Source organism: Perna viridis, chromosome 9 (assembly GCF_037379345.1).
Source record: "Perna viridis isolate PV_CMFRI_1.1 ecotype Kerala chromosome 9, ASM3737934v1, whole genome shotgun sequence".
Taxonomy (NCBI): domain Eukaryota; kingdom Metazoa; phylum Mollusca; class Bivalvia; order Mytilida; family Mytilidae; genus Perna; species Perna viridis.
The window spans coordinates 14585813-14601648 of record NC_142453.1 but is presented as its reverse complement, the minus strand read 5'-3'; the positions used below and the strand labels follow the sequence as shown (position 1 = coordinate 14601648).

General features: G+C 32.0%; 1 protein-coding gene across 6 annotated transcripts; it reads right to left on the bottom strand.

The window, feature by feature from the left end:
* Window positions 1–2085: 2085 nt before the first annotated feature.
* On the bottom strand, window positions 2086–15491 carry LOC148606895 (uncharacterized). Of its 6 annotated transcripts, none has more exons than XM_088546324.1 (3): window positions 15302–15491; window positions 7774–7916; window positions 2086–5393 (listed from the first exon to the last, which is right to left on the bottom strand). In XM_088546324.1, the coding sequence occupies exon 3, from the start codon at window positions 5374–5376 to the stop codon at window positions 3301–3303; it is 2076 nt and encodes a 691-aa protein (XP_088402450.1). In that variant the 5' UTR covers window positions 5377–5393; window positions 7774–7916; window positions 15302–15491; the 3' UTR covers window positions 2086–3300. The 6 variants fall into 6 exon arrangements, with proteins under 6 accessions (XP_088402450.1, XP_088402451.1, XP_088402454.1 ...); XM_088546325.1 differs by lacking the exon at window positions 15302–15491 and adding an exon at window positions 15127–15295; XM_088546328.1 differs by lacking the exon at window positions 7774–7916.
* Between the last annotated feature and the right edge of the window lie 345 nt (window positions 15492–15836).

Genomic DNA, 15836 nt, shown 5'->3' with positions numbered 1-15836 from the left:
TTGCACATGTTACTATAATGCCCCCAGTGTGGAGTAAAGCATTTCTTGTATAATGTGCATTTGATAATTTCCAACTTCAAACCAAGTTGATAGTTATAAATGTTGACAAACGTTTTAATTCCTGCCGTTTTATGTTTGCTATAATTCGTTTTATAGAAAAATCGGTATTACTATTACAATGTTATTGTTCTTCAATAGCTTGTTTCTATCGACTTATATCAAGATTAACGAAATGAGCTGGAAATATCCACTTTCTGTCCGTTATCTTTTCTTTTTGTAACTGATATTATTCTATATTGAAGTAACACGAGATATTGGATACTGTTTCTAGATATCTGTACCCCTCTGTGCGTTTCACATCATGTTTAACTGTTAGGTTTAATTTATGTTCTGTTTATCAAGTCTGGAGACATTATTACACGCCAAACAATTGGCTTGAAATTGGATGGAATCATTTTATATTGTATCCTTTCTTTTATCAAACTGGAGTAGAACATTGGGCACGCTTTCCTCCATATATACACATTATAAAGGTTTAGTTTAATTAAACAAACGTCCTTGAGATTATGCAACATTTTATCATTAAAATGTTAAAAAAATAATTGAAACATGATACAATCACTTTTTCAAATGTATTCATCAAATATGTTTCTGGCTTTGAAATTTTAGCCGTTATGATTTTTCATATTGATGAAAATGGCTATTCAAAATCATATTACCAAAAGTCTAGAATATTTGACAATTCAATTCATTATCGCTTTTATAGTCCTGGTTCTCACGTTTTTAGTATAAATGGGAATTCGATTCCGATTTATCATTAATTCAAGTTGTCTAATATATTTAATTATTATTCGTAACAAATAATCATGTTAATCAAACGTTTTTAATTACATTAAGTATAGAATCGTTTAAAAGACTCAATGTCATTTCTTGTAAGTAGAAATTTAAACATTTGTTGCAACCATCGTAAAAAATTTTAAATCAAATTTTGGTAATTGGAAGAGCCCTCAATTGGCTTGATAAAATATATGCTTTAGAATAAATAATCATTAAGTAGTCAGGTTTCTTTCATGAAACAACCTACCAACAAACCTTTCTGTGGTTTTCATGAAGTTGATAACACTGCTGCTGTTTTCGTTTAAGATAACATCATAATAATGTTTGAATTTACTTAAATGTACTTACTCTTGCCTCTTAGTCGTTCTCTTAACCCTTTACTGAGTTTTCTTGATGAATGCACGTAATTTAAGTAGCACCCCATCTAAGAATCATGCATAATGTGATTCATGGTTGGAAAGCCTACTTATTTTTATTGTTGTAATTTTGTTTAAAATGCTTAAGTAAACAGATAGTAACATGTTGATTTTTATATGACCCTTGTCCACAAGAGATATAAATTATATAAAATGTACCATAGAATTGCTGGTTTAAACTTTTAATTGATAATTACGATGTACATACGTATAAATCTTACATATGTTCTGCATTATTAGATGATTGTCAATAACGTACCTGATCCTTTCATAAAGATTTCGTCAAGTACACAAAGGCGGAATTAAAATAATATGTACACAAAATATTTTGGTCCATTGATAATCAGATTTTTTTCTTTTCATATCACTTTAAACTGACAAATATTTGAGATTAACATAAACAAGATTGCTACAAGTAGCCATAAATAGTGAAATTCAAAATTGTGCAAGTCCCATAACTCCTGTAAAATTTGTAAAACTAAAATGGTAGTAAAGACTGCAAAACTAGCCTTCATAATAGGAAATCCTTCCATATAAGTCATGTGATCTGATATGCAATTTCATAAAAGACGCATCTATACAGTATTTTTTTCAGAATACTGAAAACAGTTTCAGCCACTGAAAACCATTTGACACTTTTAGAAGCAAATGTTATCAATGGAGATATAGAATTGTCATATTTAGTCAAGCTTAACTCAGTTTTCTCCGCTGTACTGCATTTCAGTTGCCATAAATGCACACCAGTATTTATTATTCAGATAATACCACGGAAAAAAGGCTCCATTAGCGATGAAAAGATGTTTGGCTTGATATAGTAAAGTACATACTTTTTTAATCATTTTAATGAGCTAATGATAAAACCAATGATAAAATTTAAAGTTTCTCATATAATTATTTACATTGAGCAATTATATAAAGACTGTAAAGAAAAGTACATTCATAAACAAAATTTGACAGACCCTTTTTTGCAGCTGAAAAAAACATATTATTGAGTGTGAGTACACGATTAGTTAGGTTAACAACATATTTTGTTGGTTTAATGGTTTAAGACTTCCATGTAAATTAGAATGTCATTGGATAGAATTATTTGTCTATTTATTTTACAAATGATCAAGAAAAAAAGAAAGTGGCCTTAAATTTACAATACCCTCCACACAATAAAGGCAGAAAATATTTCCCCAGTAACAAGGGTTATTCAGAAACATGTTTTTAAAATCGAAGCTTTTCAATGTACAATCTATATATAGATACATTATCTTATTTGATAAATGTTAAGCTTGATAACTTGGTAATTAAATTGAGACTTTTATTTTCACAATATGTATACTCCAACAAAATGTATTTTCAAAAATCATTTTCCTTACCCTCTAAATCTTATAAAACATATTTCGATTAATATCGGATTTTAATGTGGGATAATAATGATTATTTGTATTTGCGTTCAATTTTATGTATGAAAATAAACAATTGTAGCAATACAAACTTAAATACATTCAAAATATGTACATTTACATAAAACAACGTCTAAACCGACATCTATACTTTACATCATGTACACGTAAATTTAAAAGATCAAAGTTGAGCAAATATGACAACAATAACTCCAATAGAATCATTTAACACTAGCGGCATCAGCATGATAAAACCATTGCAAGAATCGGGCAGTTGGAATACAAATGTTTATCAAATGTATTACCAAAATATTCCAAAATACCACTTCAAGCTTTCTCATATGACAGATTCTAGTATAGAAACTGTATTTGTAAAATACTTTGTACAAAGTTTCTGTACCAATAGCAGACATTCAGTTTTGACCAACTTACAAATATTGTTAAAGATTTATTGAGTATATAAGCACAAAAGTATACCCCCAAATCAAAATTGACAATACATGTATGTTTAAATACCAGCAGCCATGGTATTGCGTCTATTGGTTTTATTATCTCGCCATAATCATATAAACAATACAATTTTTGAACCAGCTTCTACTGGATGCTTGTTTAAAGAAGAGGTAATGTTCGTCCAATTTAAAACCTCATAAACTGAATCAAAACAGCGTGTTTGACCAGAGTACTATTACTAGAAATAGCGTCTTTGAGCCTTTGACTATTGATGCAAAGTTTGTATTGTTATCAGTTTGTTGATTTTTTGAGACTATTGACTGGTCATGAACCGCTTTATAATTTGTAGACACTAATACATCAGGAATTGATTTTGACTTTTCTGGTTCCGGAGACGATTTGAACGACGGTTTATTTGGTTTATGGCTGGGTGTCGTGGTAGGTCGAAAAACAGGATCTTCGTAGGAAGTAGGACACTGTTTCGGTGGCTTTTCCATTACTGTAAACATACTTCTAGGTTCAATGTCCCCAACGAGTGCCTTCTTAAATTCTATCTGGTTACAATCGGCTGCGTCCAACACAATTATTTGACGGTATTTGCCTTCTCCAGTGAATATCCAGCATAAAAATTGGCGAATGTTCCGTCGGTAAGTCCGTGTACCCGTCACGACAGCTGATGTTTCATTGTCAAATTTAAAAGACGCTAAACATATATATTGCAAAAACTTTTCCGAATCCGGACAAGAAATAGTCCTGACATCAAATTGTTGTGGATTTATACTGTTGTCATGGTAAACACACCCATCGCAACGGTCAGCCTCTTTAAAGTATAGTCCGTTCATGTGATTTCTGAACTCGTACCCCAGCTTACAGTTAACACTACGAATATACGACGGGTCTACAACTGTAATCTTTGGAGTTTTCATTTCCTCTTTAGTATCACCAATACGTATATGAGTTTTGAACTGATGTGATCTGCACACTTGTTCTTTAACTTTTCGTAATGGAAATAAAGGCCAGTCAATTTGCCGCCCAAGGCGAAATTGACGTACGGTATCTGAAGCATAATACGTTTCCATACAGGTAAATTTAGGGTAACATCCATTTTCAAAAGTATGCAGCAAAACAGTACGATGTTTACTGGATACGTTATTATATAAACACTGGAACCGTCCAACGTCTGGAAACTCCATTTCATAATTTGATATGTCGAGATATTTCACTTTCTTCATTTGATCGTACTTACGGTTGTAAATTGCCCATCTTCTCCTGAGAAATTCCGGAAACACGCACGTTTTATCAGGTTGACACTGCCCACATGTGCGTTGACAATATTTTTGTACATCAGTCAGACAAACTTGTTCATCATTACATCCATCAAATTCATTCTCACAAACAGAATAAATTATGTTTCGTTCAAATCTGATTGACAGAAACTTGTTAGTATCCTGTGGACGTCCAACAGAGTTACCAGGGTCACAAACAAGATCCATGAAAAGATATGCATGTCTAATGTTGTCAAGAGGCTTTTTAATTCGCAAACAAAGCACATGCTCTGCATCGGGACGTAGAACGACGAACTCAAAATTGTTCAAACTCCAAGAAGCAATACAATCAACATTCTGATGAAGCTTCATGTTCATATTTTTTAATCCTTTCGGTATGCAATCTTCGTGTTTAAAATCCAGTGTTATACCTGCTCCTGCCTGACATTCGCTCTCCAAACGAGGACTTACCATATGTTTGGAGCATGCAACGTCCGAATTTTCATTGCTAATATGTAAGTTGTATCCTCCTGTAAAGGGACATTTAATCGGTTTGGCTTTGCCATAGGCCGATGAAGAAATTAGAAGCCAGTTGTTCAAAACAACATCATCGCATATCGTCTCGTAAGGTTTATCCTTCACACTGGACTGTTTGATTTGCAAAATTGTCTGTGATCTGTAAACAAACTCCAAACAAAGATAGTATGTCTGAGCGTTCTTGGTCGAGCTGACTTGATGTTTTACTATGTATTTATTGTCTCCCATGTCTTCGAAGCATTGACGTTGAAAATGTTCACAAGAAGCACCAGCATATGCACAATATTTTGCCTGCATAACGTATGGTTTAATGTAGGCTGTCAATGTTCCACCGTCTGCGTTTGTCATCGTCCACACATCATGTTGGTTTATGAACTCTGGAAATTGACAGTTTGATAAAACACTCGAAATTAGCCAAACACTCATCATTAATTGTAGATACTTCTGAGCTGATTGAAAGGTCATTACTCTAGAGCCCATGTTCTATGTTCAAAGACCTGAAAAATAGAATAGGTTTAATTTGAATAATCATATCATAATTTCAAATAACAGACACAAAAATATGGATTTCATATACTTAAATGTAATTGGTCAATCTTATAGACTACAAAATGTACCATACGACTTCCCAGAGAGTTATTTTCTTAGTCTTTATACATATTTAAAAAGTACTGTAATAAAATGAAGAGCTAATTTCCCATGGGATCTATGAAAACAGAAACAAATCTACAAAAAAGTAGACTCGATTATAACTAAAACATATGTAACTGAATACTAAAACTACTACAGGTATTACGATGGTGCATTTATTGCGTTTCACCATATCTCTTCTTTTTTTTTGAAGTGAGTACGTATTTCTGATGGTTCATGAAACAGTAATAGCAAGCTTTCTTCAACAAAGTTTACAACAAAAAATGTGCAATATCCATAGATGACATAAGAAGTTCGACCGTTTGATTAAAAAAAATCTGGGCTTTAAATTCGATAGTGTACAGATTAAAATTAAACTGAAAAAAAAATCTTTTGGAGGTACATATATGAAAAATGCGATGTGAACGAGTTGATGGGGCACGCTGAACCGCCCCCGGCCTATTGATTACCGTTAATAAATACAAAGCTCCGTAGAATCTTACGATCAAAGTTTCGGTGCTTGAATTCTTAAACTATTAAGCAAGAAACAATTTAATAAAGAAAAATGAAAAAAGGTGAGCGCCCTTCATTTAGACTTTGAATCTACAAGTATAATATTAAAATATATCCTTTTTGTTTTCTTGAATTGACGTACTAAATGTTGATATACGGGACGGATAAGCAGCGAAAACGTCGGTAAATTAGTGATATAAAACATGAATTGCTTTTCTAGTCCGAATTAGCAGTACAAATAACTGTACTGACACTTCGGTTTAAGTAACTTCATCATTTATTGGAGCACGGAACATTGTGAATAAGTGCTACATTCCCGTCACATGATACATGTACGTCGGGTAAATAAGTCAGTACAATGTCATCATTGATCTCCGATTACAAAAAAATAAACTATCTATTTCCCAATTAATTCAAGTTACCACTGAATATATACCCTCATTAATAATATAAGTATTACTCCCAATAATATACTATCAAAAACTTCGCCACACTATCAAAAGCTTAGATTGTTTGCGTGATTGATTTTATAATTATATTCCAAACTTTGTTTTTTCCGGTTCATATAAAAAAATTCTGTTTTGTGAGTCTGACACGTGAAAATGATTTGAAAGCAGACGCTTGTAAAATACTTAGTAGAAGACGATTCAATGGCAGTATTACTGTGCAAAAGAGCGGCGTCTGAATACTTTAATGTATCCTGAGACTTGACAACCTCTACAAACACCCACACAGCATTTGACAAATACCCATTAAAATTGCAGAAAATACAATTGAGCAGAAGTGAAGCAAACAACTATGAAGCAAATCCCTCAGTATGACAAGAATTGGTGTTACAACATCTACTATAGTTTCTCAAAGATAAAACACAATATATAAACAAACAAAAGCAAGGCGATTAACAATCAAACAATAATACAGAAGAATAACAAGTAGATACGTGTTAAGACCCGTTGCAATTGTTATAGAAACTTGGCAAAACTTTAAACTTTCCAGATGCTGGTAACCGCCTGCTTATTTACATATACGGTTAGGTGGCTTGAATGAGTCCCTGTATTACTCCAACATATGAACAAAAAAAATATGTTTTTTTAGACTGGAATAAGAACAAAACGTTTATGTCTTGCATACAATATCTTTATATAATAAAATGGTATATTAAATGGTTTACATATATTACATCAAAACATTCATAGCAATGACCAACTTACATTTTTAACTTTTATAATCACATAAAAACATATCCTAAACTGATTTCTCCTACTGTAACAACGGAACAGTACATTAAAATAACTTCAAAATACCGCGTTAACATAACGGAAAATTATCTAGCATTATTGATGCTTTCTGAATTCATAATTTCTTATTTCCATTTTACCAGACTAGGTTATGGAGTCCTTACCTTAATTTGTTTTATAAAGCTTTCTAACTAACAATATGCCAATTATTTACCCAACTGGGCTTTAAAAGTTCTATATGGTCATCGATTTTCATCGTTTTGGTATAGAAACCGTTACATCAATTTATTTGTATCATATTATGTAAATGTATTAATCAATGATTTATAAAGCATCCAATAGAACAGATAAATAAATACGTTCCAATCGTTCAGACATTGACTTCATTTATGTGTGCAGTGTACACTAGGGGAAATATGCATGGTTGAGACAAATTAAAACAAAGTCTATAGACAATGTTCCTATTTTATTTTCTTTTACTCAATGACAAATGTACCTGTTTATTGAGTTAGCTTCTTATTCTTTTACTAAATTTCCCTTTTTGTGTTAAACTTCAGGATTCCGTGACTATCCGCCATCCCGACTGCCCGTCCTATATTTTCAATGACGTCTATGTTTCACTTACTTCGAGTCTAAATTCTGAAAATTATCAGAGACATTATACAATCTCAAAGCAACTGAATTGCAGCAATATTTAATATAGAGAAATCAAATTAATGAGATTGCAAATATAATTAAGTAACACAGACTTTTGATCACGAAATTTCTAAAGTAGCTAACTATGTACTTATAAACCAAAGCTCTGCTTGCCCCTGTCATTTGCCGATATGAATGTATTCATCGATGTTTTAGGTACATTATTTGCGAATTCAGTCTGTCTTACCAGTTATGAAATACCTGCAAAAATATCTAGAATTTTAATGTACATGTAATATTACATGTTTGGTCCTCACGTGAAATGATAATTATTTTATACCATTTATTAGAAACATTTTCATGAGTTAAACTTCATATATTGCCAAGTACGAAGCTCAAATTGTCTCGTGTTCAAGGAAAACCAAATACAGACTTGAGTTTTTTTCTTTTGTACGGACTATTCCTCTATATAATATCCTTTTATAATTGCATAAACACGACCACTTAGGTATTATCTTATGGAAAAGAGAGGTTTAACCAAATCAGCTTGTACGGGTACGTGTTAAGGGAATCAACCCATAAAACGTGTGTATTACGTCAACAAGTGCGGCGTCGGAGACGCACACGTAAACAAGGAACTTGTAGGCCGCCATTTACACGAAAGTCAGAAAGTTTTAAGCATTTATTACACGATTTTTCAATTATATATCAAGTAATTTGGATAGATTTAGATGAAATTTATTGATAGTATACACGTACACGTGCAGACGTAAGCTAGCAGAACGCGGACGTGTACTTGTACATTGCACTTTGACGTGCACATTGAGTTGCTAAATCTCATGTAAAGTACGTGTACGTGTATGGGTGGGATAAAAAAGTACATGTACATGTTCCCTTACAGGTTGATTTTGCTAAACCTCTCTAGTAATTACAGAAATAAAACAATATGCTTTCCGGTGAAAAAAAAATCTTATATAAAAACCCAAGAATAAGCAGCATTTTCACTAAGTATCATTAAAGACACCATTTCCATGAATGTGGAGATGTTTACATCAGTCAGCAATGACTCTAGCTTTGCCAAATGACTGATTATTGTTTATGGCCAGCAAAGGAGTAAAAACTAACCTTTCTACTTCCTACTAATCCATAATTTAACACGTTATATATCTATTTTGTGTTGCTTCCGAGTTCAAGAAGAAAACAAAATAAAGGGTAGACTAACTAGATTATCAAGAAAAAATGCCCCGCATATGATGCTTGGAAGAATGTGAACCATGAACTACAATACTGAAACAGTAAAACACGTATTTTTGAATATGTAATCTATATTGTATTTTAGCATTCAGTACCATTACTGTGCATTCGGAAATCTATCAGAAACTAATTATACGACATAGGTAATCTGAAATAACAAATAAAATGCTCCGCGGTGCTCAGCTGTATATGACTGCAAATGTTTGAACCAAAATATGAACTATATATAGTATGGACACTTTTGAGTTTAAGCCAGCGCCATTTTAAGTATTGTTTTAAAAGCTACATTTAATCCAGCGCCATTTTAAGTATTGTTTTAATCCTTTTTTGGACGAGGTGAAGCTGGGATCATTTAACTTGTAATATGATTTTAGGGTATGCCTATGATGAACGGAGCTCAATGTGGTATTAAAAGACAATACAGGGCCTCTGCAGTTACGCAATCGTCTACTTCCATGTCGACAATTTTCGTCATTTCCATCAGAATATTTTAGTTTTTTTTTTCCAACATTCTACACGCATATATAGGACGTTGCTGACGCATCGTCCATATAACAACAACTTTTCGACAAAGAAATCTTAATATTGCTGGAGCTTGATGTGGCAAATACAACATATTTTTTCCACAAAATAATGAACGAAGAATTGTTTTTGTTTTCTTTTGTTTTCGTTTGTTTATTGTTTGCTTTTTCATTGTTTTGGTTTCTTGTTTGTTTTATATTTATTTTTTTTTTATGTTTTTTATTTTTTTTGTCGTGACGTTGCCTACATTGTTGGTGTCACATTCGACTGAACCGGTACTGGTTACGAAAACTTAAATATTGCTATTAGAATGTGGAGTTATCAAAGGCAATATCGATATTAAAATGTTCGAAAATGGTTGTTGTTTTAGGATTATAATCATAAATCTTTGAAAGATGCCATTAATTGCGGAGGGAAAGCACTATTCGACCACAAGAACGTCCATTTCATATGTGGACGGGTAACATGAAGAAATGCTTCCTTCCCATTTCACCAATATATCTAAGTTGTTTCTTGGCGTATTTTGATAAAACAAACTTTTTTGGGAAGAGCAGTTTGTGCTGCAGACGATGTCATATTTTTGATGATGTAATAATAAGATCAAAGCGTATTATAATATCACAAATATCTCCCCTTTGATGTGGACATTGTAAAAATGGAAAGAAATCGATTTGAAGACAAAATGTTAGATTTTTTTTTAACAGCTTTTTTTAATCAAGACTTTTAGAAACTATATTGACAATTTATTACATAACCCCTATGAAAATATATATAAATGTTCAATCAGTCTTTTTGTTAAAAGCTTTTTTGTCCGTATTTCAATTATGTCACAAATCTTATTTTTTTTCAACGTTGGCCATTGGCTACTTTCTTGCTTACCGTTGTAAAATATAACAACGAATAGTATTTTTACCAAAGTATATTCACGCTCAAAGGACTATATAAATATTCAGAATATCATGTTTATTCTAAAAAATAATGAGTTTTATTGTCTAATAGTAGATAAATACGCAAGTATGTTGTGATGCCACGTTGCCTTTTTCCCGACGTTTTCTTCACGATGCGTGCTACCCGGTCTTTATCAAAAGCTTTTTTCGTTAGCTTTGAGTAAACTAATAACTATGAAAATTTGAGTTTTACATGTACATATGCTGTAGATAGTATATTCTAAAAATAATGGTACTTGGTTGAACATGTATCTTAGGGCAGCATTTTGTCTGTGTCTAACCAAAATGTCACAACATCTAAAATTTGTATATTTTATTTATTCACGCGTACACCATGCGAAATTCGAACGAATTGTTCAAAAAGGCAAATGGTGTTGAGTCGATTTTTTCATATACTTAAAAATGTATTCATCCTCCTATATGGCTTTATCATTTTATTTTTTCTTTGGCTTAGCAAATGGGTTATATATATAATATAAAACTGTGTCTAACAAAAATGTCACAAAGCGCATTTTTGACGTTTCCAAAGTAATGTTCTGTTTTGCGTTTGTTTTGTTCTGTAATGTTCTGTAAAAAATCTTTTAACGTCAATTTAAAAAAAAACAATAAAAAGCATTGAAAAGTTACGACACTAGATTGAATTAATACGACTGTAATGAATTAAATAAATGAAAAAAAAAAACGATTTTAGCGAATCTGATAAAATTATGAAAGAAATGTTGAAAAGAAAACAGGAAAAAGAAATATGAAAATGTTGCCCAACTTATAACTTGAAAACGGTACAAAAAAAACATAAAATCTGCTGCACATTTGTTTACCCGAATTAAATAAAGAACACATTTAAAATAGAATAATTACAATCGAAAAAAAAACAATCTACGTTTTAATAAAACACGTCTTTTTACCCTTTTTGGCCCCTTTTTCTAAAGCGGCAAGGGCACGACGACTGTGCCATAACATTATACGACCGCACGTTTTTTTCGTCCTATAATTAAAACGGGAGATTTCGCTCAAAGAGGGAGCTTTGCCAAGGTTTTGTTTTGTCGAAATGTTCAGCAATGTTTTATGTTTAGCGACAGACCTTAGAATTCCGAAACGAGTACATGTATTCGGAAATTTCAACATACAATGTACATCTACATTAGAGATATAAAACCAAATAGGAAAGAAATAAATTCACTTTAAACGCTTCCACAGTGATTTCCGCGGGGGGGGGGGGGGGTACTGACTATTTTGCTTGTAGGTTTGTTGGCTTTCTGCTTTAGTGAGGGCGTTTTGCTTTTTTTAGCGCATTACGAAGTATGTTTTCATAATTCGTAACATTTTCTCATAGGATAAAATTTCCTTTAAATCATTTACCATATCAGGATGTAATCTGATCATTTCAATTGACCAAAACGTACGTAAAAATAATATCGAAGCGGATTATTAAATAATAAAACATATCGTGTGTGCTATTTTATGTAAAAAATTAATTAAGCACACTTCTTTTTACACGTTACAATTATAGAACGATGTACGTCGCAATACAAAAAAAGACGTCGAAATTTTGCCGATTTTGACGTTACCAAATATGACACCAACACTGTACGCTACGTCTGTAGAGATAGTTGACTATAATACGCTATGTGTAATTAAAAGTTATACATTCCAAACAATCAAACGAGAGATAGTGAGAAAGAGATTCAGGGAAATTAGCTGATGTATAGAATGTATCTTTTTTGCTCTGTTTCATAGAATGACTTAAACTGTTAATATTCATACACGTTAGCTGTCTTCCTATTTCCAAGTTATATGTAACTTGGTCAGAAAAGAAATTACTAAATTTGATTAAACATTCACAACTTTGGGTTTTCCGAAGTAATTACATGTATACCCCTTGTGGTATGTATTTGTGTCTGATTTTCTACCAAAGCCTTGAAATTTGTCACTTAAAACAAAGAAACCGTATGAAGTGAAACAACACCGATGAGTATATTGATGACAATTCACAAATAAAAAAAATCTCTACAAAGATTTGTATCGGGCTCTGTTTTTATAACTTTCCCATTTATTTCTGTGAAAACCAACGTTTATGTGGAGAATATACATTGAGGTTTTTACGATCCAGAGCAAGTTACAGAATTCATTTCTGATTCAACGGGATATTTTTTAGTTTGTTGTCGCTTAGAATTATTTTGCGGTTAATTTTTGATCTTCCAGTTCTGTTGTAATACTTATTTAGATTGTAAATCAAAGGCATTGAAACACATTTATATCATTACTGCAACTGCTTTACTGTTATTTATGAAAAAAAAAAAAACAAAAACAAAAAACAAAACAGAAACAGAAACAGAAACAGAAACAAAAACAAAACAAATACAAAAACAAAAAAACGTGACCATAAAAAAAATATTTTTTTCTTGTTAACTTATTATAACTTGAGCCTTTTCAAACACTGAGTCGTTCAAATTTCAATAAATAGTTTATAATTCAATTGATTTGGTTTCATGTTTCTATTCAATGTTCTTGTTTTTCAATAATTTGATAATTTGTTAAGTAGCGACGACTGTTGCATGATATAAAAGAAGGATTGAGAAATGGAAACATTATTGAAATCATTTTCAAACTCCCTTGGGTAATTAAGAACGAAACAAAACATACATTAATTAAAAGTGAATTGTTGAATAACGAAATAAAGTAGAAGGAAAGATGACTTTGTCTTATAGTAGTATTGTTTACAATGGTGATTGATAATTCGGAACTACTCAAAACAGATCAATAAAATAAAGATGTTTCAAATGAAATATACCGAAGTGAATTCCAAAATCACGCGAGGAGACATTAATAAAGTCATGATTGTTAAATTGAATATACAACAGTTTATACAGTTAACTATATTGATTGTATCAGACTGTTTTTGATTTTTTCAGACTCTTTTTGATTTGATGATTCCAGCAAGCACTGATATATTTTGAAGATGAAATATATGAAATAAGTTCATGAATCCAAAAGTCTATGTAATATTTAGATTCCACAAAATTTGTAATCAGTTTTTCTTTAATTCCTATAATATATTGATAACATGTAACTTTCTAATTTTCTGTCAACCCCAAAAGTTCTAGAAGGATTAAGTCGTACAAGCCTAGAACTGTCAGTTGCATTATTCTAGATTTTCGGGTATTGTAAATAATTAGCTTTGATTTAAGCTATAATTTTCACAACCTGTTCAATGTTAGATTGTTCTGCATTTGATAGTAATCGTCCCAACTTGTTTTATCGTAGATTGTTCTATGTTTGGAAGGAATCGTCGCGACTTGTTTTACGGTGGATTGTCCTTTATTCGAAAGAAACAGTCCCGGCCTGTTCTACGGTATATTGCTCTACATTTGATAGGAATCGTCCCGACCTGTTCTACGGTAAATTGTTCTTTATTTGATAGGAATCATCCCGACTTGTTCTACGGTAAATTGTTATACATTTCATAGAAAACGTCCCGACCTTTTCTGCGGTAGATTGTTCTATATTTGATAAGAATCGTCCCGACTAGTTCTACGGTAGATTAATCTATGTTTGATAGGAATCATCTCGGCTTGTTCTACGATATATTGCTCTATATTTCATAGAAACCGTCCCGACTAGTTCTACGGTAGATTGATCTATATTTGATAGAAATCGTCCCTACCTGTTCTACGGTATATTGATCTACATTTGATAGGAATCGTCCGGATTTGTTCAACAGTATATTGCACTAAATTTGGTAGGAATCGTCCCGACCTGTTCTACAGTAGATTGCTCTATTTTTGATAGGAATTGCCCCGACTTGTTCTACGGTAGATTTTTTCTATAATTGTTAGGAGTTGTTCGACCTGTTCTTTGGTACATTGATCTACATTTGATAGGAATCGTTCCGACCTTTTATACGGTAGGTTGTTCTATATTTGATAGGAATCGTCCCGACCTGTTCAGTTTACGGTATATTGTGCTATAATAGTTTAGGATTAATTAAGGTATGTCCTTCGGTAGAACACCCCCCCCCCCCCCATTGTCAGAAAATATTTAGGATGAAAATTTTTCAACTGAGATTCCTATGAGATGATGAATAATGATACACAATGTATATCATATTAGTAGTTGGAAAAAATCCGAAACAGGACAGCAATTAATGATTCAGACAAATCAAAAATGATTCAGTGATTGACCTGTATATTCTTAATGTGGCTCAGAAATAAGTCAGAAATATATGTGATTGAATATCAATTTCTTCAACAATTCAACATTTTTTATCATGACAAATGCAAGATTTACCAAGAGCCATACAACAATTATTTTGCATAATCTAAAAATCAGGCAGACTTATGACTGTTGATTATGTGCGCATGTTACAGCACAGAAAATATAGGATTCTTTAATATAAATAACACATATAATATACAAAATCGATATTAAATTTTGTTTTTTTTTATTTTTATTATTATTATTTTTTTGGTTCAAAGCTAAAATAGACTTACTTGTTATCTTTCTTATATATAACCTGCCCATTGCAAGAACAAAAAATAAGAAAATCCTTCTTTATGAAGTATGTGTCATGTCTTTCATTTTATCCTTCTTATTTTGATATCCTTTGTTTTTATATAAAAAATATAATACAGTATATGACACCTTGTTATCAAAATCTGTCTTTACCTTCTGAAGCACATGCGTGGAAACAGCAGAAATAAATTCAGCAAAATTGATCGTTGATAGTGAATAGATCTGTTGCTGTCATTCCTGGTTTGTCAACAATAATTATATAAATTTCTCGTTGTAAAGAACAAACGTCTCTAAAGGCCCATTAACTTTACACTTTCTAATAAAACAGAGCCATGATGGATAACGCGAGATCATCTAAGTCTCGTGAGACATAAGCAGTAAAATGTAAATACAGATGATAAGGTGTGTAGGTAAAGTATTATTCGCAATTTTTGCAGAACTACTGGTGCTGTATTGATGGCCTGAATATCTAGACTGTCAATGTAAATGTGGTTAAATGACTTAGGTGTTAATTTAGCTCAGAACGACACAATTTATGCATAACCATGAATGAACAAGATAAACTGAGCAACCGTTTCATATCCAAAATAATGATACAAAGCCAATAAGTGCTTAATATACCAGTTGTCAGCCTTCACGTCGCTTGGTTTGAGTTCAACCTGGTGCCTAGTTCTATTCAAGTACTTAT